General features: G+C 40.1%; 2 protein-coding genes across 3 annotated transcripts in view; one reads left to right on the forward strand and one right to left on the reverse strand.

Moving 5' to 3' along the window:
* SLC51B (solute carrier family 51 subunit beta) overlaps nucleotides 1-26,247 on the forward strand; it is a 51,098-nt gene that overhangs the window by 7,617 nt on the left and 17,234 nt on the right. The window lies entirely within an intron of this gene.
* On the reverse strand, nucleotides 1,324-24,943 carry MTFMT (mitochondrial methionyl-tRNA formyltransferase). Of its 2 annotated transcripts, XM_059180799.1 has the most exons (9): nucleotides 24,679-24,943; nucleotides 21,924-22,133; nucleotides 19,476-19,598; nucleotides 17,707-17,809; nucleotides 16,289-16,364; nucleotides 10,470-10,561; nucleotides 3,870-3,948; nucleotides 2,924-3,006; nucleotides 1,324-1,755 (listed from the first exon to the last, which is right to left on the reverse strand). In XM_059180799.1, the coding sequence occupies exons 1-9, from the start codon at nucleotides 24,897-24,899 to the stop codon at nucleotides 1,564-1,566; spliced, it is 1,179 nt and encodes a 392-aa protein (XP_059036782.1). In that variant the 5' UTR covers nucleotides 24,900-24,943; the 3' UTR covers nucleotides 1,324-1,563. The 2 variants fall into 2 exon arrangements, with proteins under 2 accessions (XP_059036782.1, XP_059036783.1); XM_059180800.1 differs by lacking the exon at nucleotides 1,324-1,755 and having other exon boundaries at nucleotides 3,898-3,948.

Genomic DNA, 26,247 nt, shown 5'->3' on the forward strand with positions numbered 1-26,247 from the left:
GGCTATCATGCTCCCACTGTCTAGTTAAGAAGCACATATCCATAACCCATAACCCATTGTGAAAGTGTTCTTTTATGCCTCTGTGCGTGCTAGGATGCTTTAGTCTGCATGGTGACCTCATCATCATTTGGAGGCTCAGATGCAGCTTTACTTCCTCCAGAAAGCCTCCACTGAATCCCTTAAGGGAGACCTAATGCTTCCATTATGCCTCCATTATGGCATTCGTAACAGTATTATACTTGCCTACATGTCTGCCTCCCCAGCAGATTGAAGATACCAAATATTACTTAATCTCTGAATCTCCAGCAAGCAGCATAAAGTCTGGGGTCCTCCTGGGAACAGCCTATTCTGTGCTCTGGCTGAAAGGATGGATTTGCAAAAGCATTCCCTCCAAAGCAAGTGTTCCAAAAATGGGATGGATATCTATAAAACCTGGTTTGCCTGAGAGAGTTCTGGTTTATGCCTGTTGTGCAGGAGTAATTATTATAAGTGCTTGCTTTACTCATGAATGTGCCTAATTTAGATGACCAATTATATGATCACCCTATCAATAAATGTGGAATGGATTTATTAATGAGAGGAGAACAATCTGTACTGATAGAATCTAGGCAGGAAGAGCTGGTATGTAAAAATTTTCAAAAATTCAACAGCTGGCTGCTGCATCTCCTTCCTGCCCCAGGAGTGCTTGACTCTCTTGGAGACAGGAGTTTGCACAAACCAGATGCTCAATAACCTTAATTGCACAATTAAGTTGAAAAATGTTAACATATCCCTACATTAAGAAAACCTAGATGTAGGGTTCCTGGGTGGCTGAGTGGGTTAAACCTCTGCCTTGAGCTCAGGTCAGGATCTCAGGGTCCTGGGATCGAGCCCCAAATTGGGCTTTCTGCTCAGCAGGGAGCCTGCTTCCCCCTCTCTCTGCCTGCTTCTCTGCCTACTTGTGATCTCTCTCTCTGTCAAATAAATAAAATCTTAAAAAAAAAAAAAAAAAAGAAAGGAAACCTAGATGTAAACCATGAATTTATAGTACGGATTCATGTGACAGAGATGATTAAATATTATGTATGTTTACTGCTTTATGAGAATTGGATGGTAGATAAATTTAGAGAGCTGACTTTACTGCTTACTGAAAATCAGAAATGTAGATTAAATATTGCTGAAATGATAGCTTAGTCAATGGGGACATATGATCTAAAAAATTTCATAGATGCACTTTTTTAAAAGAAACTATTGTAGGGGTATGTGTATCTATACACACACACATACACACTAATTACTAGTTAGTTGTATTTGCTTTTAGGGAAAGATAAAAATCTCCTTGAGTTTCACATTATAAATAAAAGTTTTATTTAAAGCTCTTTTTGTTATTCAAATAGAAAAGTGGTTTTAACTACTGCTAAACAAAAAATGGGAAGTGAAGTAATTCATCTTTTGACAATAATCTTCCTTCCTTTCTCTTCAACAGTGTCATCTTCTTTGATAGTCAAGGTAATTCCTTGTAAATAAGGCTTTTAATAAATTACAAATATGTAGTAGGTTCTTATCCATCTACTTCCTAACTACTTAATGCACTGTTGCATAGCAACAATTTTTTTTTCCCTGCTTCTTTATTGGAAGTCTGAGAGTCTGAAATCTGCATTGCCTTGGCTGAGGTTGGGAATCTTTCTGGTACCAGGGGTGCAGATACCCATTGTAGAAATCAGTAGCTGTTAGTGTTTTCTTGAGCATCACTGATCGAACACCAATCCAGCCATCCTAAGGGCAAAAGACAAACAGTAAACGGGGTGGTGGCAAAACTGGAGGTAAATCTTAGCATATACAACTTTTAGCATGAAAACAAACCCACAAATCTTTACCAAATGCCTAGCTACAGATAGCACTGTACTAAGTAACATATATGATTCTTTGACTCTAAACTTATTATTGAGTGACAACAAATGTATAGACCTATATAAATTAAACCTATTGAAATATAAAGGGGGCAGAATAAAAAAGTGTGTCATCTTGGCATGGTACTTTATAGTTTTCAGAATATGTCCATGTATCTTACTATGACTGGTCATCAAAAATGTAACTGCTCTAAAAGTAGGCAGATCCAATATCATCCCCAGCGGAAACTGATTTAAGAGAAAACTGATGCCCAGGGAGGTGTGCGATTTGTCCGAGGCGACATAACTCAAGGGACTTAAACTCACATGTTCAGACAACCCCAACTCCTTCTATGAGAGCAAACTGAAGATTTGCAGGACAGACCTATAAAGACCCAGACAACAGCAAACATATCCACCATACACCGTTCGAGAATAAGCAAGATGAAGAGAGTCTGATGTGGGAGCTGTGGATCTACAGTCTGTGTAGGTCAGATCACCCTATCATACATTATAAACTTGGCCTCTTGAGCAGGAAACATGGCACATCAACACCATATGAAGGAAAATATCAGGAAATGGAAGAAATGTGGAACGTCTCTCAGGCCACTGTCATAAAATAATAATGGTTTGAAAGTCATTTTAAATAGGTTAAGAAATCTCCTCTTTAACCACTATTGAACAGTAAAAGCAAGTAGGATACCTGCACTGTAGTAGTTCAGCTAGATACTCTGCTATGGCTATCTTCTGTGATCACCAAATGAACAAGGTGAGTTGCTAGTTAAATAAGACTTGTTAGTTACTAACAAGAACTTGTTAATATACAAGTTTCTTTTAAAAGAGCACTAAACTTACCGAATCTTCTTTCAGTAATAATGCCTTGGTAAGACTTCATCACTTTCAAAAATTTTAATAGTGACTCTATTTCTTAAGAAAAATTAAACTGTACATTGGCTCACTCTGATGGATTAAACAGTTGAGTGAAGTCTTAACTAAAAACGATAAACCATAAACTCAGTAGAACAAGTATAATTTAAAGCTAAAGGCAAATGTACCTTGCAACAAACCAGCAGTATTTGTGACTGTTTGTGGTATACTAGTGATCCTGGAGTAACACGTTGTCCTCTTAATTTTAGATCTAAAGAATTGGGGGGAGGGGAGAAGGATATGAGAAAGAATAAATAATTATGCAACTTCATGGCGCTTAAAAATGAAAAAACACCCTAGGAGGGAATACTAATACCAGAGGGCATACCTGCTGATACCCTGACTCCGTAATCCAAACTTACAATGGAGCCATGGTGCTCTAGTGCATCTCAAACCCAAAGGGAAGCTTTCCATACACATAGGAACTTACCAGACCTTTACCCAGTCTCCCAAAGATCAACCGAAAAATGTCAAATTTAGAAGTTCCGACCATTTGGGGGAGATAACTAGCTACCAGTGGAGAGGTATACAGGAAGCTTACGATCCAAGCTGACCCTTCCATCCATGACCCAGGAAATCCCATTCTTAGATATCTGTGGAACTCCCAACTCTCTCTGAGCTGGACCACCTCCCTCTGTGGCTCCCACTCCTTCAGTCCACCATACTGGGAGGGTACTGATGGGCCTCAGAATGGACTGTGTCACAAAATGCTATACCCTGGCCTAGGATTCTCCCTGAGTTGCCCAGGGATTTTCATTATGATATTCAGCAGAATGAAACTGACCAAGTCATTCTGCACTCCCTGAAAACCTTAATGTAGGAAATTACAGAGCTTAAAATGGGATAGTAAGACTCCTTTGCCTACTTCTCACATTCTTAGGATGACCAATGAAAAAATACATGAGAATGAACATTGCAAAGAGTAAGACAATAAATGAATGTAAAGCATTATCATTACTGAACAAACTAAAAGAATCCTTATTTTTAGTAAATGTGACCTATGGTAAAAGAGTCACATTTTCAAATGGACTACAGTGAAAATGTTTTCCACATCAGCTATTCAAAAGTTAGTACCAGCGAGGACTGAACTATTAACTTCTACCAAATCCAGAAGTTTAATGGTATTATCCATCCATAGAGTCTGCAACGGAATCTGCAAATAAAATTAAAGAAGGTATGATAATGGAATACACTCAACCCCCAAATCCTTTTCAACTACTATTTTGCATTAATCTGGTCTGACTCTCCCAGTTACAGAAGAATTGGGAACTGAGTCTCTAAATCTTATGATACAGTACACAGCTGTGTACCCTCTACAACAGTCTCTAAGACTGATAAGATCTTAAACACTATTTTAAAAATCAATGTTTATATCTTTATTGATATTTCTAATTTAAATTTATGTTCATTGTAAGAAATGCAAGCATTACAACAATTATATTTTAAAAACTTAGAAAGTAGGCATGCCTGGCTGGCTTAGTCAGAAGAGCTTGTGACTCCTGAACTCAGGGTTTTGAGTCCGAGTCCCACGTTGGGCGTAAAGATACTTAAATTAATAAAACTTTAAAAAATTTTTTTTAATTTAGAAATTATTCTGTACTCTCATCCCCAGAAGTAACCACTGTTAACAATTTGATTGGTATATCCTTTTTTTTCTTTCCTGCAAATATTACAAAAATATAGAACATACTCTTACAAGGAAGTTTTTTACCTAACGCTGAAGCACGGGCAACTTTCATAAGCATATGCATGTCTATTTCCTCTCTATCTGTGGCACAGTACTCCCATCATGACTATATCATAATTTATGCAACCAATACCTTTATGATGGACATTTCAATTATTTTCAATTTCTTGCTACAATTAATAGCAATTCTTCCCAGTATATGGACTTTTAATCTTGGGTATAGTAATTTTTTTCCTGTGCATAAGTTTTTTCTTATTTTTATGAAGTAATATTAACCAGTTTTTTCTCTCATGGCTCCAGTAATTCACATCATGCTTAAAAAGTCCCTTACACTATAAGATTATTAAATATTACACTTACACTTCAAGATTATTAAATATAATAAAATTATTCAACAGTGCTTTTCCCTCAGTTCTTTCTGGTTTCCCATCTTTACATTTAAATGCTTGATCCATTTTTCTTTTTTTGATCATTATTTTGACTTTGAAAGTCAGGATTTGAGGGCCTCAGGATTTGGTTACCCTCTAATGGCTAACCAGTTCGGTTGTCCCAACCCTATTTACTGGACAATCCATCTCACCCTTCCCCACAATGTGAAGTGACACTTTCGTCACATTTTGATTTCAGACTAATAAAAATTAACATGTAGTGGGAAATAAGTTCTCTCAAATTTCTGAAGTAAATACAGTATCTTCAGACTGTAGCTCAATCCTCTATTTCATAGACAAGGAAAGGGAGGCCCAGAGAAATGCAGCTATTTTCCCAAGTTTAGACACAGCTAGAGCCTAGGACCAGAATCTAGGTTTTCTCATTCTCAGCTCAATGCTCTCTTTATCACCTCCCCTAAAGAGGTCATTTAATTTTCAGAAGAGTTAGATTGTTTCAAAGATTTCAAAATCATATGTTTGCATGGATTTAATTCACAAGTTTATCTCCTTTGATCTTGGCAGTTGTGGACATGGTGATTAACCCTGTTTTAGAGGTAAAAAAGCAAAAACGCAGAGAAAATAACAGGTTTTGCTCTTGGTTAGTAAATGTCAGCTCTAGGAATGAAATTTCACCTTCTGGTTCGTAAGTGCTCATTCTGTTATGGCCCCAAGCTTTTTCTAGATGGAGAGGAAAGGTGAATTGCAGAAGATAACAATCATTATATGGTAATGGAACTGTGTTTAACTTTTTGAAACTTTTTTTTTTTAAGAGATTTTATTTATTTGACAGAGACACAGTGAGAGAGGGAACACAAGCAGAGGGAGTGGGAAAGGGAGAAGAAGGCTTCCCAAGGAGCAGGGAGCCTGATGTGGGGCAGGAACCCAGGACCCTGGGATCATGACCTGAGCCAAAGGCAGACGCTGAATGACTGAGCCACCCAGTTGCCCCAAGGTTTTATTTTTAAGTAATCTCTATACACAATGTGGGGCTTGAGCTCACAACCCCAAGATCAAAAGTTACACACTCTACCAACTGAACCAAACAGCAACTTTGTTTAACTTTTAAGGAACTGTCAAACAATTTTTTCATAGCTATTGTACCAGTTTATATTCCCATCCCAGAAATGTAAGATAGTTCCAAATTTATCCACATCCCTGTCAACACTTGTTATTGCTTTTTTTTTTTTTTTTTTTTAAAGATTTTATTTCTTTGACAAAGAGAGAGATCACAAGTAAGCAGAGAGGCAGGCAGAGGTGGTGGGGGGGCCGGGGGGGAGCAGGCTCCCTGCTGAGCAGAGAGCCCCATGCTCATGACCTGAGCTGAAGGCAGAGGCTTAACCCACTGAGCCACCCAGGTGTGCCTATTGTCTGTTTTTTTAAATTTATAGCAATCCTAGTGGGTGTGAAGTGGTATCTCTGTACAGTTTTGATTTGCATTTCCCTAATGACTAATGAAAATGACCATCTTTTCATGTGTTTAGTTGCCATTTATAGATCTTCTTGGAAGAAGTTATCTATTTAGAAGCTTTGCCCATTTTCTAATCACGTTTGTCTTTTTGTTGTACAGTTGGAAGAGATCCTTATATAGATACTGGACTATTATCAATACATGATTTGCAAATATTTTCTTCCACTCCATAGGTTGTCTCTTTGTATTCTTGATAGTGTTCTTTGAAGCCCCAACAGTTGTTAATTTTCATGTCTAATTTCTCCATTTTTAGTTTGGTTGTTTAGGCTGTAGGCAACATATCTAAGAACCACTGCCTAATTCAAGGTCATGAAGATTTACTCTTAAGTTTTCTTCCAAGAGTCTTATCATTTTAGCTCTTATATTTAGGTCTCTGATCCATTTGGAGTTTGTGAGGTAGGAATCCAAATTCATTTCTTTTTTATTGTGGATACCCAACTGTCCAAGCACCATGTGTTAAAAAGATTATTCTTTCCCCATCAAACTATATTGGTACCACTATCAAAAATCGATTGACAATAAACATGAAGGTTTATTTCTGGGCTCTCAATTCTATTCCATTGAAAAATAGGTCTATCCTTATGTCAGTATCCCACTGCCTTCATTACTGTAACTTTGAAGTAAGTTTTGAAATTAGGAAGGGTGAGTTCTTTAACTTTGTCCTTTTTCAAGGTTTTTTGGCAATTCTGGATCTCTTGGGATGCCATATGAATTTCAGGATCAGCTTGTCAATTTCTGCGAAGACATCAACTGGGATTTTTATAGGAATTGTGTTGAATCTGCAGATCAATTTGGGGAACAGTGCCTTCTTAACAATATTAAGTCTTCCAACCCAAGAACAACTAGGTCCTTCCATTTACTTACATCTTCTTTACTGCTTATTAACTCTAAAGTTTCTTTTAGATTCTTGATGATTTTCTATATATAAGATCATGTCATCTGCACATGGAGTTTTACTTACTCCTTTGCAGTCTGACTCTGTATTGTTTCTTTTTTCTTGCCTAATAGCCCTGGCTAGAACCTCCAGCACAATGCTAAATAGAAGTGGTGAGACTGGACATTTTTTTTTTTTTAAGATTTTATTTATTTATTTGACTGAGAGAGAGATCACAAATAGGCAGAGAGACAGACAGAGAGAGAGATGAGGAGAAGCAGGCTCCCTGCTGAGCAGAGAGCCCTATTCGGGACTCGATCCCAGGCCTCTGGGATCATGACCTGAGCCGAAGGTAGAGGCTTAACCCACTGAGCCACCCAGGCGCCCCAGAGACTGGACATTTTTGTCTTGTTCCTGATCTTAGGTGGAAAGCGTTCAGGCTTTCACCATTAAATATGATGTTAGCTGTGGGTTTTTGTCAGGTTGAGGAAGTTCCCTCCTTAGATTGTTGTACATTTTTATCATGAAAGGGTGTTGGATTTTGTCAAGTGCTTTTTCTCCATCTATTGAGTAAATTCTGTGGCTTTTGCCCTTTATTCTATTATATGGTGTATTACATGTATGTTGATTCAACCTTGCATTCCTCATATAATCCTACTTGGTCATGGTATACAATCCTTTTTTATATGTTGTTTAATTTAGTTTACTAATTCTTCTGAGAATTTTCGCCGCTATATTCATTAAGGATATGGATTTTGGCTTTCTTTTCTTGTGAAGTCTTTATCTTGTTTAGCCTACCTTAGGTTTTGTACTAGCTGCTCCCTCTGCCTAGAATGCCATTTTCCTAATCTCAGCATGATTCATGGCTCCATAATGTCTTTCAGATCTAAACTTAAATGTCAGTTTAGAGGTGCCTTTTCCATCTACCGAATCTAAAATAACCTTCAGTTAGTCTATCACATTTTCTTCTTTTAATTTTCACCAAAGAACTTATCACACTATCGGGTATTTTTATTTATTTGCTTATTTGTTTCTGTTTTCTCACATCTTCTTTATCTCTGGTACCAGTACAATGCCTGACACATAATAGGCTTTCAAAAAATATTTTGTTTAGGGACACCTGGGGGGCTCAGTCAGTTAAGCATCTGTCTTCGGCTCAGGTCATGATCCTAAGGTCCAGGGATTGAGTCCAGCATCAGGCTCCTTGCTCAGCAGGGAGCCTACTTCTCCCTCTGCCTGCTGCTCCCCCTGCTTGTGCTTTCTCTGTCTCTCTGACAAATAAATCAAATATTAAAAAAAAATTTGTTTAATGAATGCATGAATAATAGCAGATAACATTTAATGAGTACCTACTCCTTGCCAGATACTATACTAGATGCTTTATATACATTATATCAGCCCTAATTACCAGATGAACAAACTAAAGCTCAGAGGTTAAATAATAAGTGGCAGAGACAAGGTGGAGCTCAGTTCTGACTGGCTCTAACGTCCATGTTGCTTTCCCTATGCCTTCTGTTGCAGTGGGAAAAGTACTGGGTTTGAAGTCAGACTGGTTCAAAACCTGCCTCCCACTAACTAGCAATGGTACCTTGAGCAATATTCAGTACCATCCATTCTTTACCTTAAGCCTCAATTTCATCAATTTAAAATCAGATGATACCCACATAAGGCCGTGATCCTCACTGAAGAACTTGGCACGCTAGAAGTATTTAGTGGCAGATCTCCATCTTAATCAATGTTAATAACAGGTGGCCAAGGGGCGCCTGGGTGGCTTAGTGGGTTAAAGCCTCTGCCTTCGGCTCAGGTCATGATCCCAGGGTCCTGGGATCAAGCCCTGCAATGGGCTCTCTGCTCAGCAGGGAGCCTGCTTCCCCCTTTCTCTCTGCCTACGTGTGATCTCTGTCAAATAAATAAATAATTTTTTTTAAATAAATAAATAAATAAATAAAAATAACAGGTGGCCCATTTAAAAACCCCACACTTGGTAGACCCCATTTCAAACAACACAAGAGGCTATCAAAATAAAGGGGGAAAAACCTGATACATTTGTCAAAGAACTGAGAATTTAACTCAGGTCTTTTAATAAGTATTTTTTTAATTTTTAAAAAAGATTTTAAGTAATCTCTAAAAACCCTCAATGTGGGGCTTGAACTTACAACCCAGAGATCAAGATGCATATGCTCCACCAAATGAGCCAGCCAGGCACCTCACATATTTTAATAAGTATGTAATAAATACTGTAAGTATAAATAAGAACTATTTAATAAATAAGTTACAGTTACAACTCCACTTTGTGAACCATCTGTAGAAATTGAGGATTTAAGAATTCAGTTGTAAAAAACTGGCTACAGGCAGAAAGACATACTGGGAAAAGCATTGGATTAGATGTTAGAAGATTTAGATTCATTATTTTGTGATGGGGCACCCTGAAGTCCATACACACACACACACACACACACACACACGAATATATATTCAAAAGTCCTTTGTGAATTTTAAGGTTCATATAAAAACTTGAAGTTTAAAGAATATTTAAAAAATGAATTTCATACACAAAGAAGAATTTTTGAAAGCAAGGACTCAAACATATTTGTACACCAATGTTCACAGTAGCATTATTCACAACAGCCAAAAGTGGGAAACAACCCAAACCTCTGCTGACTGATGAAGGGATAAACAAAATGTGGCATACACATACAACAGAATGTTTTCCTTAAAGAGGAATGACATTCTAATACATGGTACAGCATGGATGAACCTTAAGGACATGATGCTAAATGAAATAAGCCAGACACAAAAGGACAAATATGATTCCACTTATATGAGGTACCTAGAATAAACAAATTCTAAGAGACAGGAAGTAGATAGTGGTTACCAGCGACTGTGGGAAGGGGGGATAGGGGAATTAGTGTTCAGTGGGTACAGAGTTTCAGTCTGGGATGATTACAAAGTTCTGGAGATGGATGGTGGCAATGGTTGCACAATGATATGCTACTGATTTATACACTTAAATCATGAATGCTACTGATTTATATGCTTAAAAATTGTTAAAATGGTTTATGTTATATATCTTTTATCAGATTAAAAGTTTTAAGAATAAAATGAATTTCAGGATTCTTTAGGTTTAGTTTGCAATTCATTCCTAAATAAAAGTATTTTGAAAATGAATCACATACACAGACAATTAGGTAAAACTGCAATCTGACTTCCAACTTACTATAGTTCCAATGGCACGATAAAGTCTGAGTATCTGCTCTGAAGTTTGTTCCTCCCATTTTATACATCTGGTACCAGCAGAAATCTTAGGGGCTACAAGATAAAGCCAAGAGCAGGAGTAAATATCAGGTTCTATGTCCATGAACTGATAACTATATATTTTTTTAAGAATTTCTTTAATTATGTGAGAGAGAAAAAGAGAGAGCGAGCGAGAGAGCACATAAGCAGGGGAGAGGCAGAGGGAGAGGGAGAAGCAGGCTCTCGCTGAGCAGGGAGCCTGATGTGGGGCTCAATCTCAGGACCTTGGGATCATGACCTGAGCCGAAGGCAGCTGCTTAACAGACTGAACGACACAGGTATCCCTGAAATGGCAACTATTGATGCTGACTGATAGAAGAGAACTTTTATTATTTTCTCAACTTTTGAGTATATTTGAAATTTTCCACAATTTGAGTAAATTTGAAATTTTCCATAAAAGTAAAAATAAATCAATCATATAGATACGAAAGAAAACTGGGTGAATTTCTTTGTAAACTGGGAGCAGAGAAAGCCCTTCTAACAATGACTCAAAATCCAGAAGCAATTAAATGACAAATATGACTACATAAAAATAAGCTTTTAGGGTGCCTGGGTGGCTCAGTGGGTTAAGCCGCTGCCTTCCGCTCAGGTCATGATCTCAGGGTCCTGGGATCGAGTCCCGCATTGGGGGCTCTCTGCTCAGCAGGGAGCCTGCTTCCTCCTCTCTCTCTGCCTGCCTCTCTGCCTACTTGTAATCTCTCTCTGTCAAATAAATAAAATCTTTTAAAAAAATAAGCTTTTAATAAAAATAAACTTTTGTATGGCAAAAAGGTCATAAATCAAGTCTAAAAACAAATGATGGGGGCACCTGGCTGGCTCAGTTGGTAGAGCACATGACTCTCAATCTCAGATTTTCAAGTTTGAGCTCCACATTGAGTGTAAAGATTACTTGAAACAACAACAACAACAGAACCTTAAAGTATTTGTAATTTTCATCATAATATTTTAGATCTATTTATAATTACAAGTTAATCTAAAAGATATATATATATATATATATATATGTAACATAATATTAATATAATAATATTATATCCAGGACTACTTTATATCTATTATGTGGATTTATTTATATCTATCATATAAAGTACTCATAAAAACTGAGAAGAAAAGACCAAAAATGTGATAGAAAAATGGGTAAAAGATATGTCTCTTCCTAGAAAAAATAAATGCAAGTAGTCTTTAAACATACAAAAAGATCCTCAACCTCACTCACAGGAATAATGTAAATTAAAACTACTCCAGGATGCAATTTCTTATCTATTGGCTTTGGAAGTAACATAAGCTTCAAGTTATTTATAACAGCATTCTTTGCAATAGCAAAAGTTTGGAAACAATCAAAATGTCCATCAAGAGGGGATCTGTTGAATAAATTATGATACAGCCATATAAGTGAGAATTACACTGCACTGCCATAAAAAGGAACCTTCTTATTGACAAGAAAGGATTTCCAGGGTACAAGGTTAAGTAAAAAAACCAACCAACCAACCAAACAAACCAAAAAACCAAAGGTAAAAAAGAGTATATATTTTATGCCACCTTTTGTGAAAGAATAAACGGAAAATCAATTTATTTATTTATTTATTTATTTAAAGATTTTATTTACTTATTTACCAGAGAGAGAGAGACCACAAGTAGGCAGAGCAGTAGACAGAGGTAGAAGGAGAAGCAGGCTCCCCACTGAGCAGTGAGTCTGATTCGTGGGACTCTATCCCAGGACCCTGAGATCATGACCTGAGCTGAAGGCAGACGCTTACCTGACTGAGCCACCCAGGTGCCTTAGGAAAAATCAATTTAAAAATATGTGGTATTTGCTTATTTTGATAAAAGGAAACAACTGGACAGCTAAATCAGGAATTCATAAAATAGTCACTCGAGGAGGAGCTAGGGATGGAAGTGAGACTTCTCTTGAGTATACTTTTTCAAAGAGCTTAAATTTTTTAATCATAGAGATGTTTTATATGATTAAAAACAAAATTTAAAAATAAATAAATAAATAAATAAAATTTAATCATAAAGAGAAAAAAAGCAACTCTGAAAATTGAAAACAAACTAAAACAAATAAATCTATGTGTCAAACTTGGTAATGAGGGCGCCTGGGTGGCTCAGTGGGCTAAGCCGCTGCCTTCGGCTCAGGTCATGATCTCAGGGTCCTGGGATCGAGTCCCGCATCGGGCTCTCTGCTCGGCAGGGAGCCTGCTTCCTCCTCTCTCTCTCTCTGCCTGCCTCTCTGCCTACTTGTGATCTCTCTCTCTCTGTCAAATAAATAAATAAATAAAATCTTAAAAAAAACAAACAAACAAACAAAAAAAAAAACAAACTTGGTAATGAAATGGAAAAAATAATCATCATCTCCAGTAAGTTAGTAAGTTTTGGACATAGCACTCTGCACCTATTAGAAGGATATATTCTATAGACCAAAAAAAACATGCAGAGGAATATGAAATATTACTCAGTAATTTTACTGTTTGTAATAACACTGGTGTTGTAATTCTGAAACTATTTTATGCCTACCAATTAAATAAATAGGTCAGTATTAACTTTTGAAAAGATATTCAGTTTAAAAGAAAATATAAGAAAAACCCTGAAATTCAAAATTTGAATTGGGGGTGCCTGCGTGGCTCAGTCAGTTGAGTGTCTGACCTTGATTTCAGTTCAGGTCATGATCTCAGAGTTGCCGGACTGAGCACCGCATTGGGCTCCACATTCAGCATGGAGTCTGCTTGTCCCTCTCCCTCTGCTCCTCCCCCTGATCTCTCTCTGTCACATAAAATCTTAAATGAATAAATAAATAAATATATATGTATATATATTTGAATCAATAGTGGTATAAACTCAAATATTATTTTTAAAATGTTAAAAAAATATAATGCCTCACCTTGTCCATTGACACCTTATCTTGGAACACACTGTTGTACCAGATGGATTCTAAATAGCACCCTTCCCAAAACAAACAAGGGAGAGATGGTTTGTTCTAACATGGGACAGAGAACTTATAAGATGAGTCTGGGGCAGGACGCCTGGGTGGCTCAGTGGGTTAAGGCCTCTGTCCTTGGCTCAGGTCATGATCTCAGGGTCCTGGGATCAAGCCCCACATCGGGCTCTCTGCTCAGCAGGGAGCCTGCTTCCCCCTCTCTCTGCCCGTCTCTCTGCCTACTTGTGATCACTGTCTGTCAAAGAAATAAATAAAATCTTAAAAAAAAGAAAAAGATGAGTCTGGGCATCTTATAAAAGAAAGCAAGGAAGCACTCAAAAACTAGTTAAGGTTGTCAAAAGGATGCAGGACCCAACTTTAGGGGGCTCGCAGTGGCTAAATTTGGGATGACTTGAGCAGGACAAAGAATTATAGATATAATTAACTGTAAAACACAGTAAGTGAAAATCCATGAGTCAAATCATAATTTTAAAAACTCAGTTGCTGGGGCCCCTGGGTGGCTCAGTGGGTTAAAGCCTCTGCCTTCAGCTCAGGTCATGATCCCAGAGTCCTGGGATCAAGCCCCGAATCGGGCTCTCTGCTTGGCAAGGAGACTGCTTCCTCCTCTCTCTCTGCCTACTTGTGATCTCTGTCTCTCAAATAAATAAATAAAAAATCTTTAAAAACAAACAAACAAAAAAAACTCAGTTGCCACCATAATTGAAAGTGACTGTGGCACTAACTTCTTACTCTAAAAATTGGTAGAGAAAGAATTAAACATTGATCCTGCCATTTTAGAATGAACTAGGATTCATCTTCAATTAATGAGGAAAAGCTCTTCTTCATAGAATAATGCCAAATATTAAAGGTAAAAGGAACTGGAAAATTGCCATTTTGCAATCCCTAATGAAATAATTCATTCAAGGAAGAAGCACCAACCCATGCCAAAATGATTACATGAAAGGTTGTTAGAGAACAGAATTATTTGCATGGTGCCAAAGCATCACCCCACAGATTACCTGCCAACTGCAAAGGGAAAAACAGATCTTTACACTGGATTCAACCAAGTGGTCAAACTGAACTTCACCAACCTTGATGCAATCTGGTATTATCACTCACTGATGTGACATCCAAAACTAGAGCAGAGAGAGGTGGCACTCTAACATATCCTTTTAAACAATTTTTTTTCTAAAGATTTTATTTTATTTATTTGACAGAGAGAGAGAGATCACAAGCAGACAGAGAAGCAGGCAGGGGCGGGGGGAGCAGGCTCCTCGTTGAGCAGAGAGCTTAATGCGGGGCTTGATCCCAGGACCCTGAGATCACGACCTGAGCTGAAGGCAGAGGCTTAACCCACTGAGCCACCCAGGCACCCTTAAACAATTTTAGCTTCTGAATCATGTAAATGTTTTACATGTTCAAGAAATAAATCATAAATAAAAATAAAAAGAAATCCTTAAAATTAAAAACAAACTGAAACAAGTACCACTGGAACACAACAACATCTATGAAATATTCTTTCCAAAAACATCAAGCCTAAGTCTAACCAAGCCTTTAGAATTTCCAATGCACAAGAAATATAAAGTCTAGAAAAATAAGTTAAACAACACTGGAAGGAAACAGACAACTAGCCTATTATCTTCAAAAAGTCAATGATATGGAGGGGGAAAAAATAATGGAGGGATTAATCTAGATTAAAGAGACACACCAACAAATTATAATTACATACTACTCTCAAAAACTATCCAGCTAAAAAAATGTATTTTTAGACAATTAAGAACATTTATGTACTGGACATTAAATACTATTACGGAACTATTCATTTCTCTTAAGAGATGCATGTTGAGGGATGCCTGGGTGGCTCAGTTGGTCAAGTGTCTGGCTTTGGCTTGGGTCATGATCTCAGGGTCCTGGGATCAATCCCACATTGGGTTCCTTGCTCAAGAGGGAGCCTGCTTCTCCCTCTGCCTGCTGCTCCCCCTGTTTGTGCTCTTTCTCTCTCTCCCTTTCCCTCTGACAAATAAATAAATAAAAATCTTAAAAAAGAAAAAAAGAGAGATGCATGTTCAAATATTTAGGAATGAAAAGTTATGATGCATACTTCCAAAGGATTAATATATATATTAATATATATTAGGATTATAATATATACTAAATAAACACATACACATATATAGTGAAAGAAAATATGACCAAATATTAATAATTACTGAGTCTGGGTTAAACAGGTATTCATCATTTTTTTAAAATTAAAGATTTAGGGCGCCTGGGTGGCTCAGTGGGTTAAGCCGCTGCCTTCGGCTCAGGTCATGATCTCAGGGTCCTGGGATCGAGTCCCGCATCGGGCTCTCTGCTCAGCGGGGAGCCTGCTTCCTCCTCTCTCTCTCTGCCTGCCTCTCCATCTACTTGTGATCTCTCTCTGTCAAATAAATAAATAAAATCTTAAAAAAAAAAATAAATAAAATAAAATTAAAGATTAAAAAAAAATTAAATTAAAGATTTATTTACTTATCTTAGAGAGAGTGCAGGAGGGGCAAAGGGAGAGGAAGAGAGAGTCTTAAGCTGACTCCTCACTTAGCAGAGCCTGATATCAGGTTCAAGCTCATGACCCTGAGATCACGACCTGAGCCAAAACCAGGAGGAGACTACATGTTAAGAGGAAAATGGAGATTATAACTTGCCATTCTTTGGAAAGAGACAGGCAAGTGGGCACTCAGTCTTTAGTCAAAATCAAGGGCAATGTCCCATTGAAGCCAGAGCATTCAGGTGCCATCATGACAGACAAAAACCTCGTGGAGGAGGTAAGGGTCTCCGTAACCTTCACTTACCATATGTCACTCCCTCAGTTGGCTGCTGCCTTCCTTTGCTCAAACTCTCAGGCAAATTTTTCAAAACTGAAATAAGCTGGGAGGAAAAAAAAGGGAGAGCAACATATTCAAGATGAAAAGAACAAAGGCAGAAATACATTACAATTCAGTACATGACATTTATCAAAAGCTTTGAAGGAGCTGTGTGGCAGGGTAGGGCAGGAAACTGCCCGAGGCCATGACCACACAGGGCTCCTCAATGGAGATGGTGGAGATGGTGCTCTCTCCGAGGACAGAGCAATGAAGTGCTTCCAGAGAATGCCGAGTTCTGCTGGCTATGCAAGCTTTTCTTGTCAGAAGAGTGTGTGCTCAGGAATCCACACTGTGAGTCCTAGGAGGGAAGGCAATGGAGCCTCAAAGAAGAATGTACTCTGGAGTCACACAGTCCTGGGTTCAAATCCCCATTCCACCACCTACTCTTGTGATATTGTGAAAAAGTTCTTTGACCTGTGTGGCCTTCAGCGGGTGACAGTATCAGCTGCCTCAAAGGTTGGTTGGGAAAGTAAGAAAATAAGTCTAAGGAGGATCCAGAATAGTCCCGGCACACGAGCCAGTCCTTAAAAAATGAGCCACTATTCCAAAACCATTTCTCTGGTGAGTGCCTGGATTAGGAAGCACCGTCTAGACAGTCAGGGGAAAACTATCCTCTACAGAAAATTAACTAGTTCAGATGAAAATCATTGATTTGGCCATGAAGCATTCACTCCGACCTACTATGTGCAGATTCGAGCTATACAAAGCCAAAGAGCTCATTTAGAGCGAGGGCATCAGCAGAACTCCAGTACTATGGAGGCGATGACCGCAGTGCAGGCACAGAAGGGAGAGGAATGCACGGTCACTGAGGGAATGGTTGTTGGCCAGTCTGACAGGGGTGCCAGGTGAGTCTAGGAGCCGGAGGCTGAAACCGGGAAGGAGTTTCTAATGGCCTCACTGGAATGCAGGGGGCCACAGAAGCTCACGTGTTTCAGGAGAGTCTGTATTAAGTACCACTCTGTACATTTCCCAAAGACTCACATGAGAAATGCCAACCTTGATGTTAGGAAGCAGGGAGAGAAATCGGTTAAAAGAAACAAAAAAGCTGGGGCGCCTGGGTGGCTCAGTGGGTTAAGCCTCTGCCTTCGGCTCAGGTCATGATCTTAGGGTCCTGGGATCGAGCCCCACATCGGGTTCTCTGCTCAGCGGGGAGCCTGCTTCCCCCTCTCTTTCTGCCTGCTGCTCTGCCTACTTGTGATCTCTCTCTCTCTCTGTCAAATAAATAAATAAATGCAATCTTTAAAACAAACAAAAAGCTGAAAATGATGCATCCCAGAAGTGTTCTTTGCATCACCGACAGTTAGGAGACCTAGGAAATGAAGCAGTGGAGTATCAGAGAACCGTACCATGTTGGCCCCCAGTTTTGACAGCACTGTCTCCAGTTCCTTGGCAGTGCTCTTAGGTGGCACAGGAACCGTTTCCTGTTTGAGAATTGGGCCGACATCAAACCTACCAAAAATCAAAAGCAAATAACATTACTATTTCTTCCGATCAATAGGTTTATCTACATGAGTGTTTACATACCACAAGGGTAGTTTAACCCTGGCTGTGGACTTGACTGGTAGCCATTAGCAAAAGAGAAAAATCAGTTTGAAAGAAGGGAATGCAAAATATGGCCTATACTCAGATTTTATATCTATTTTTCCTAAAGGAAAAAAGTACAAAATTGAATATCAGGGATTTAATTGCAGTTGCAAATAATTCCACCTTTAGTAATTAAGAGTATTTAAAAAGTTTCTATTTATACAATGAAAACACAGAGCAAAAAATTTATTTTCTAAGGAAGTACCATTAAGAAATTCATAATGTGGGTGCCTGAGTGGCTCAGTGGGTTAAGCCTCTGCCTTTGGCTCAGGTGATGATCTCAGAGTCCTGGGATCGAGCCCCGCATTGGACTCTCTGCTCAGCAGGGAGCCTGCTTCCCACTCTCTCTGCCTGCCTCTCTGCCTACTTGTGATCTCTCTCTCTCTGTCAAATAAATAAATTTTTTAAAATCTTAAAAAAAAAGAAATTCATTATAATTTCTTTCTACATATCCTTCTCAAAGGACAAGAGTTTTGCCTAGATTATAATCATTGATGATTATAAGTTGATACAAGTGTATTTGCATTCCCACAGTCTTACATTTTACATCAAGCTCTATAAATACTGGCTCTCAACTTTTATTAGAAATATGCTTCATTTTAAATAATTAACTTTGTGGTTGTTAATTCTACTTTCAACCTATAATAAAATGCTTACTATAAAAAATTACAAACATCCACAAAACAGTGTCAATAGTCTCTTGAATCCCCAAATAACATCATCCAGAGTTTAGAATTATTAAAGTTTTGCAATTCATTTCATCTGCCTCTCTTGTTTTCTCAAGTTAAAGCAAATCCCAGATATGTAGTTGTTCTTGTGAAGCTGTGAATTATTTTCTATGGGGACATTAGGTGATAAAAGATAGAGGCTTAATATAATCCTATTTTTGGGACGCCTGGGTGGCTCAGTTGGTTAGACGACTGCCTTCGGCTCAGGTCATGATCCTGGAGTCCCGGGATCGAGTCCCGCATCGGACTCCCAGCTCCATGGGGAGTCTGCTTCTCTCTCTGACCTTCTCCTCGTTCATGCTCTCTCTCACTATCTCTCTCTCAAGTAAATAAATAAAATCTTAAAAATATATATATATATAATCCTATTTTAGACTATAGTAGGATTTAAAAAATTAAAAATGTTTAAGATAATTATATTACACATTGGCATACAATGTGGTCTTACTTCAGGTTCCAAAAATTTTGACCACAGAAACCAAGGCCAGCAAAACCAAGATTCATTACAACTCATATCCAAAAATCCATCTCTCATTTACACAATGTTTTTCACAGAAACCCAGCTATCAATAATATAATTTATTTCAGTTAACAAGGTAAACATTTCACAAGAACTTAAAGAGACACTATGTAACACCAAACCACATATAGTTTATGTCAGAAACCAGGAAAAGACAGAAAGGGAAGGCACTGTGGAGTCAGAGGAATTAGCACCATCCATTCATCCACTTCCACGTCCTCTTCGAAAGACTGACATCAACATTCAAAACCGCAAAGTCTAGAGAAAAGAAAATATCTCCTACCTTTTAGGTTTAATTTGCATAATCGTCACTCCAGTAACTGTGTCTCCATGAAGTACGGTATGGATTATAGGGGCTGGACCACGCCACCTCGGGAGGCAACTGGGATGGACATTCAATATGCCACTGAGTCAGAAAAGGCAGAAATTAGTGTGCACGTGGGCTTTACCATTTAGTTCCTGCTACCCAAATATGTGACTTTTTATTACTACACTTCCCCAGAAAGTTTGGAAAACAAACTCGAATCTAGTCTTATACCACCTGTAAAGGGAGCCAGAGATTAAGTTTACTCTCTTACCATAAGAGATCAATGAAACTCAGTTAAAAACAGAACAAGAGGGGCACCTGGGTGGCTCAGATGGTTAAGCGTCTGCCTTTGGCTCAGGTCACAATCTCCAGGTCCTGGGATCAAGCCCCATGTTGGGCTCCCAGCTCATCTAGAAGTCTGCTTTTCCCTCTCCCTCTACCTCTCCTGTTTGTGCTCTCTCTGTCTCTCAAATGAATAAATAGTATTTTTAAAAATAAATCAAATCAAATAAAAACAGAATAAGAAAACTATTCACTGTCCCAAAGATGTTCCACAACAGTCTGTGACGTCTGGGAGTTTTTAAAGATTTCATTTTTAAAGTAATCTCTACACCCAGCATGGGGCTCAAACCCATAAACCCGAGATCAAGAATCACACGCTCTACCAACCAAGCAAGCCAGGTGCCCTGGAAGCTTTTAAATAAAAGCAAAAAATAGCTTTTATACTGTAGGAGAAGCACTCAAACCCTCCTGTGCATCTCATGGGCAGTGTGAATATATAGGTTAGTCCAATTAGTTTCATTTAGTCTGCATACAGAATGCCTAGAACAAGTTTCTTGAATCCCCATCCAACAATCTATTCATCTTTACTCTTTATCCTAACACACCTAGTGCCCAGTGATGAGCAACTTCAATCATTTACTAAGTAACCTGATTAGTTTGACGATATCTCCACTGCAGGAATATGCACTCAGGAGTGCATGTACACGAAAGTCTTAGATTCAAAATTCCACTGTTCAGCCCTGTCTGATTCACCCAAGAAATATTTACTGAGCACAGTCCATGTGCTGAGGATATAAGCAACACTGAACCAAAGGAGGAAAAATTCTGCCCTCAGGGAGCTTACATGCCAAGAGCGGGAGACAAACAACACAAAACTGTGTAAAAAGTTTGTCAGATGTTTCTAAGGGCTTTGGGGGAAAATAAAGCAGAGAAGTGGTAGGAGTACTGGGTGGGAGACGACAGTTTTAACAGGGGTCACAAAGTTTTACCAATAAGAAGACACTTGAACAAAGACGTGAGGAGGTAAGGGAGTAAGCCATGCAGACATTCCAGGCAGAGGGAACAGTAAGTATCTTGAATAAGGTAAGTGTTCAGCAAGTTCAAGGAACAGCACAGAGGCTATTGTGGCTGGAGTGGAATGAACTGAGGAATAACATGAGGAGATGAAGCCAGACAGCCAGGAGGGGACCAAACCCAGTAGGTAGGTCCTCATAGGCCCAGACTCTGATGACTTCTGAGTGAGATGGAAAAACACCAGAGAATGCTGAGCACAGTGACATGATCCAACCTCTGCTTTAAATGGATCACTTCAGCTGCTGGGCTGGTAAAAGACTGAGAAGGCCAAGGACAGTATACACTGGAGGCTGTGTGTATGGGGGGGGAATAGAGGGAGGCATTTACTGCAGAGCGAAAGGTGAATTCCATCTAGAATTCAAAGGCAGAGCCAATAGGATTTCCTCATGGATTGGGTGTGTGGTGTGAGAGAAGGAATCAGGAGTCCCTGAAAGGTTTGAGTCTGAACACCCAGAAGGGTGGAGTTGCCATTGACGGAAATGAAGACTTGGGGAGGAGGAGCTGTTGGGCAAAAGTTCAGGAATGTAGTTTAGGACATCTTATATGTAAGGTGCCTATCAGACACTAGGTATCAGTGGCCTGGAGTTCAGGGAGAGATGTGAACTGGAGGGACACATCTGGGAACTGCCAGCATCTACGTGGAATTTAAATGAGGGTGGGTGAGAGAGCCCAGAGATCAAGAGCAACACACATTTCAACAATTTATGACACTAACAAAATTTTTTATCTTAAGAGAAAACAGTAAAGAAAGCAGAATTAGAATTCAAATCATTGCACTTTAAATTCCAGGTCTATATATATATTTTTTAAAGGTTATTTATTTATTTGACAGAGATCACAAGTAGGCAGAGAGGCAGGCAGAAAGAGAGGAGGAAGCAGGCGCCTCACTGAGCAAAGAGACCAATGTGGGGCTCGATCCCAGGACCCTGGGATCATGACCTGAGCCAAAGGCAGAGGCTTTATAATCCACTGAGCCACCCAGGCGCCCCATTCCAGGTCCATATATAAAGACCAAAAGCCTCCTATACTGTATCCCCTTTAAAAACAAGAACAAAAACAAAAACTCACTAGGGAAATTTAAGAATAAGAGCTTCACTCAAAAGTCGGCCAAATGAAGCTACCACTCCAACGTCGTACTCTCCAGATCCCACATCTGGCCACTCATACACTGGAAGATGAGACTGGACAGCATATTGCTTCACTGGTAGTCCTTTTGGGGATGGGGAGGGCACTGTGACCACGTCCAATTTTTCGATTAACTCTTCCTCTTTGTTTTCCCTAAGTTGGAAAGATTGGAGGAAATTGTGTTAAGACAATGACTCAAAGTTAAAACTACTTCACATACTTCCACAGTACTTCTATAGTTAAATTCATGAAACATTCAAGGGTAAATGCTTAAAACTAGAACAACTGAGAGACTGAGTTTTGTTTTTTATTTAATTTTTTGTAATTTAAAGAGCCATATGTGGCTAATGACTACTGTTTGGATAGCAGGGTTCTAGAAATTTCCTGTGCATACAAAAACATATACAGTACAGATATTTTACAAAAATAGGGTATTATACATATTGCTCTGTATTTTGTTTTTCCTTCTTAACAACACTATATTACTATTACGTGAGTCTTTTTTAAAAAAAGGGTTAAATATACATTTGCTTGTATATCCAACAAACATTTCTAGAATAAGAAACTTAAACAGTGGCTCTCTGAAGAGAAGAAGTGGAAATGGGAGACAGAGGTGGAGGGAACTGCCTTTTCACTGTATATCCTTTGAACCTTTTGAATTTTATGCCATAATCATGTGTTAGCCAAACAATAAATACGTTTATTAACCTTTAAAGATTTTATTTTGAGAGAGAGAGACAGAAAAAGGGCGCATGTGGGGCAAACAGGGAGCAGGGGCAGAGGGCAGAGGGAGAAGCAGAATTCCTGCTGAGCAGGGAGAATGACGTGGGACTTGATTCCAGGACCCTGAGATCATGACCTGAACCAAAGGCAGCCGCTTCACTGAATGAGCCCCCAGGCGCCCCTCGATCCAATAAATACATTAAAAAAACAAAAGATATCCCATGGACATTATTCCACAGCAGTACATGTAGTACTACATCTTTCTTTTTACCTGCTGCATCGTAGTCCAGTGCCCAGGGGTATTAGTTTATTTACCAGGTATTGCATCACGTGTTGAGGAGAAAAGGAGTATGTAAGAGGCCCTAAAGACAGAGCACAGGAGTAATGGAGCCACCAAGATAAGCACCAGCAGAAAGGTCAGGACACGTGCCATGAGATTCTGGAGACAATCTGGGGAAAGCGGTGTGTGGACAGTACATCATGAGGTTGTGCAAAAGGAACACGTGTGAAGGGAGTGTTTCAGGGTGTGCGCGCAGAGCAGAGTGGTGGAGGGAGGAATATGATACGAGGGGACTGATGGGGTTGTCAGTAGGAGGGATTGCTGTGAAGAATCTGTAGGGAAAACGTTTATAGCAGCAACGTCCGCAACAGCCAAACTATGGAAAGAGCCAAGATGTCCATTAACAGATGAATGGATAAAGATGTGGTATATAAACATAATGGAATATTATGCCACCATCAAAAATAGGAATCTTGCCATTTGCAATGACGTGGATGGAACTAGAGGGTATTATGCTAAGCAAAATAAGTCAATTAGAGAAAGACAATTATCATATGATCTCAATGATATGAGGAATATGAGAAATAAGGCAGAGGATCATAGGGGAAGAGAGGGAAAAAATGAAACAAGATGAGACCAGAGAAGGAGACAAGCCATAAGAGACTCTTAATCTCAGGAAACAAACTGAGGGTTGCTGGGGGGAGCGGGTGGGAGGGATGGGGCAGGCTAATGGACATTGGGGATAGTATGTGCTGTGGCAACTGCTGTGAATTGTGTAAGACTGAAGATTCACAGACCTGTACCCCTGAAACAAATAATACATTATATGTTAATAGTAAAAAAATAAAAGAATCTGTAGGGAAGACTTGATGGAGATGACAAGTAGTGTTGGGGGTGCATCAGGAAAAAACGCTGTGGGAAAATAACAAATGGAGGCTGAGGGAAGGCAGGCAGAGCAGTACAGTCAGGTCCAGCCACCATACAGCATGGACTTTCAGAAGAGGTTGGATCTCAATTTTTTTCCCTCAGTAAAAGGCATTTGTTAAATTGTACAAATACTAAATGTATACCTAAGGGTTGTGATTTATAAATTTATTCACCTGAAAACAGTTGTTTTTGGACTGTGTCCTCATTTCAGCCCCAGAAAATAGGGTCCTGTTGTATACAGGGAGGAGACTGGGAGCAGAGAAGTGAGACATGGGTGTGCCTGTGCCTGGTAGGAAGCCCAAAGGATTGGAGGGTACAAATTAATGAACTGGAGGTAGAAGGAGGAAGTGGAAAGGGGAGGACTTCAAGTCAGACAAAGTCAGACCCCGGCAAGGCCGGACATGCTCAGATGATGACCTTGGGCAATCGCTTAACCTCTCTGAACTCCGGTTTCCTCACACAAAAACTGAGCAAGGAGGTGCTGGTAGAGGACAGAGGTGATGTATGCAAAGCGACCAGCGCCGGCCTGGCATCACCGGGCGCCCGGCAGCACTTGGAGAACCGAGACTGCCGGGAGCGGGAGTGTAGACCGGAGGGACCAGGCGCGCCCCGTGCACCCTAAGGGCGCCCGGAGACGCCAGGATCTGGGCCCAGACATTTCCGACCCCGCTGCTTTCCTTGCGAGGAGTGCAAATCCTCGGGGCCGGCTGCAGAGGCTCGGCATCAGCGCCTTTGGCAGCCGGGCCCCCCAAGCCCCGGCCCCGGTACCTGGCGGCGTGCAGCGCCCGCAGCGCCTCTCGGGCGAACTGGTCGGTGCCGAAGAAGAGCACCCGCCAGGGCGGCTTCTCGCGGACTCGGACGCCCCGGCCATCCTCCCCGCCAGGGGACCCTCCAAGCCCTGCCAGCGCTCGCCACTGGGGGCTCGGCCTACCGCCCGGACCGCCACACACGGACCGGGGCCCCCAGCAGCGCCGGACTAGCACCCTCATCACCTCCGGGGACGGCCTATCCTGCGCAGGCGCGTCGGGCTAGAAGACGGTGCGCGTGCTCGGCCGGAGGGGCGGGGCCGGGAAGGAGGGCTGATGGGCGGGGTCTGCTAGCGACTGGAGGAGAGGCCTTTGTGGTTGGACGCTTGTCCCACCTGTGTTAGAGCTCTTGTAGGAATTGGCCGGCTCTAGCGTCCCCATGATTTTTATTGCATTTGTTTGCACGATTTAGCCAATCTCCCCAAAAGAACTCTTTTGGGAGCAAATCACGTGTTTTCAGACAGTGACATCTCATTTATTACGTAGTTATGATAATTAATATTTACCGAATATTTACTGTATGCCTTGCTTTGGCTAGGCATTTTATTTTTTTTTTTTTAAATTTTTATTTTTATTTTTATTTTTATTTTACTTTTTTTTTAAAGATTTTTTATTTATTTATTTGACAGGCAGAGATCACAAGTAGGCAGAGAGGCAGGCAGAGAGAGAGGAGGAAGCAGGCTCCCCGCTGAGCAGAGAGCCCGATGCGGGGCTCGATCCCAGGACCCTAGGATCATGACCTGAGCCGAAAGCAGAGGCTTTAACCCACTGAGCCACCCAGGCGCCCCTGGCTAGGCATTTTATATCCATTATTTCTATTAATCCTCATATCAGGCATGCAAAGTAGATATTATCACAGCCATTTTACTGAAGAGAATCCGAGGCTCAATGAAGTGAAGGGAATTACCTACCTAAGCTCCTGACACCAGGTTCATGTTTCTCCAAAGTCTGTGATCCTTAACCATTTGGTCTTCATGGCAATCCTCACGTACTAAGCAAGTCAAAGTCCCCATTTTGCACTAGAGGAAACCGAGGCTCAGCTACTTGCTCGCAGTCATTCTGATGAATCCAAGGCCCCACTCTTGCCCCTGTGGTTAGCCTTTCACACAAAGGGTTAGCATAGGGGAAATTTTCAGGGGGAAAAAGCAGGGGAGGCTGCCCCAGAAGAACTGTAAGGAAATTTAGTGCTTGGATTCTGTATTCCAGAGGCCCATACAGTGGCCCTCTCATGTATGATCACACATCTTGTGTATGACTATAGAGCGGAGACTGGATTTCCTTTCTATTCTTACTCTTAACCACATTTCCCCTCACACAGTCTTAGACCCCGTGACCCTGGATCAGTCCTTCTTCCCAAATTATGAGCTCTGACCATCTCCGCTTCTGTGCCTTTGCTTGCTGTTCTTTTTTTTTTTTTTTTTTAAGATGTATTTATTTTTATGTTAAAGAGAGAACACATGAACAGGGGGTGGGGTAGAAGGAGAGAGAGAATCTCAAGCAGACTCTGAGCCCATCACAGGGCCTGACATGG

Source organism: Mustela lutreola, chromosome 7 (genome assembly GCF_030435805.1).
Source record: "Mustela lutreola isolate mMusLut2 chromosome 7, mMusLut2.pri, whole genome shotgun sequence".
Lineage (NCBI taxonomy): Eukaryota > Metazoa > Chordata > Mammalia > Carnivora > Mustelidae > Mustela > Mustela lutreola.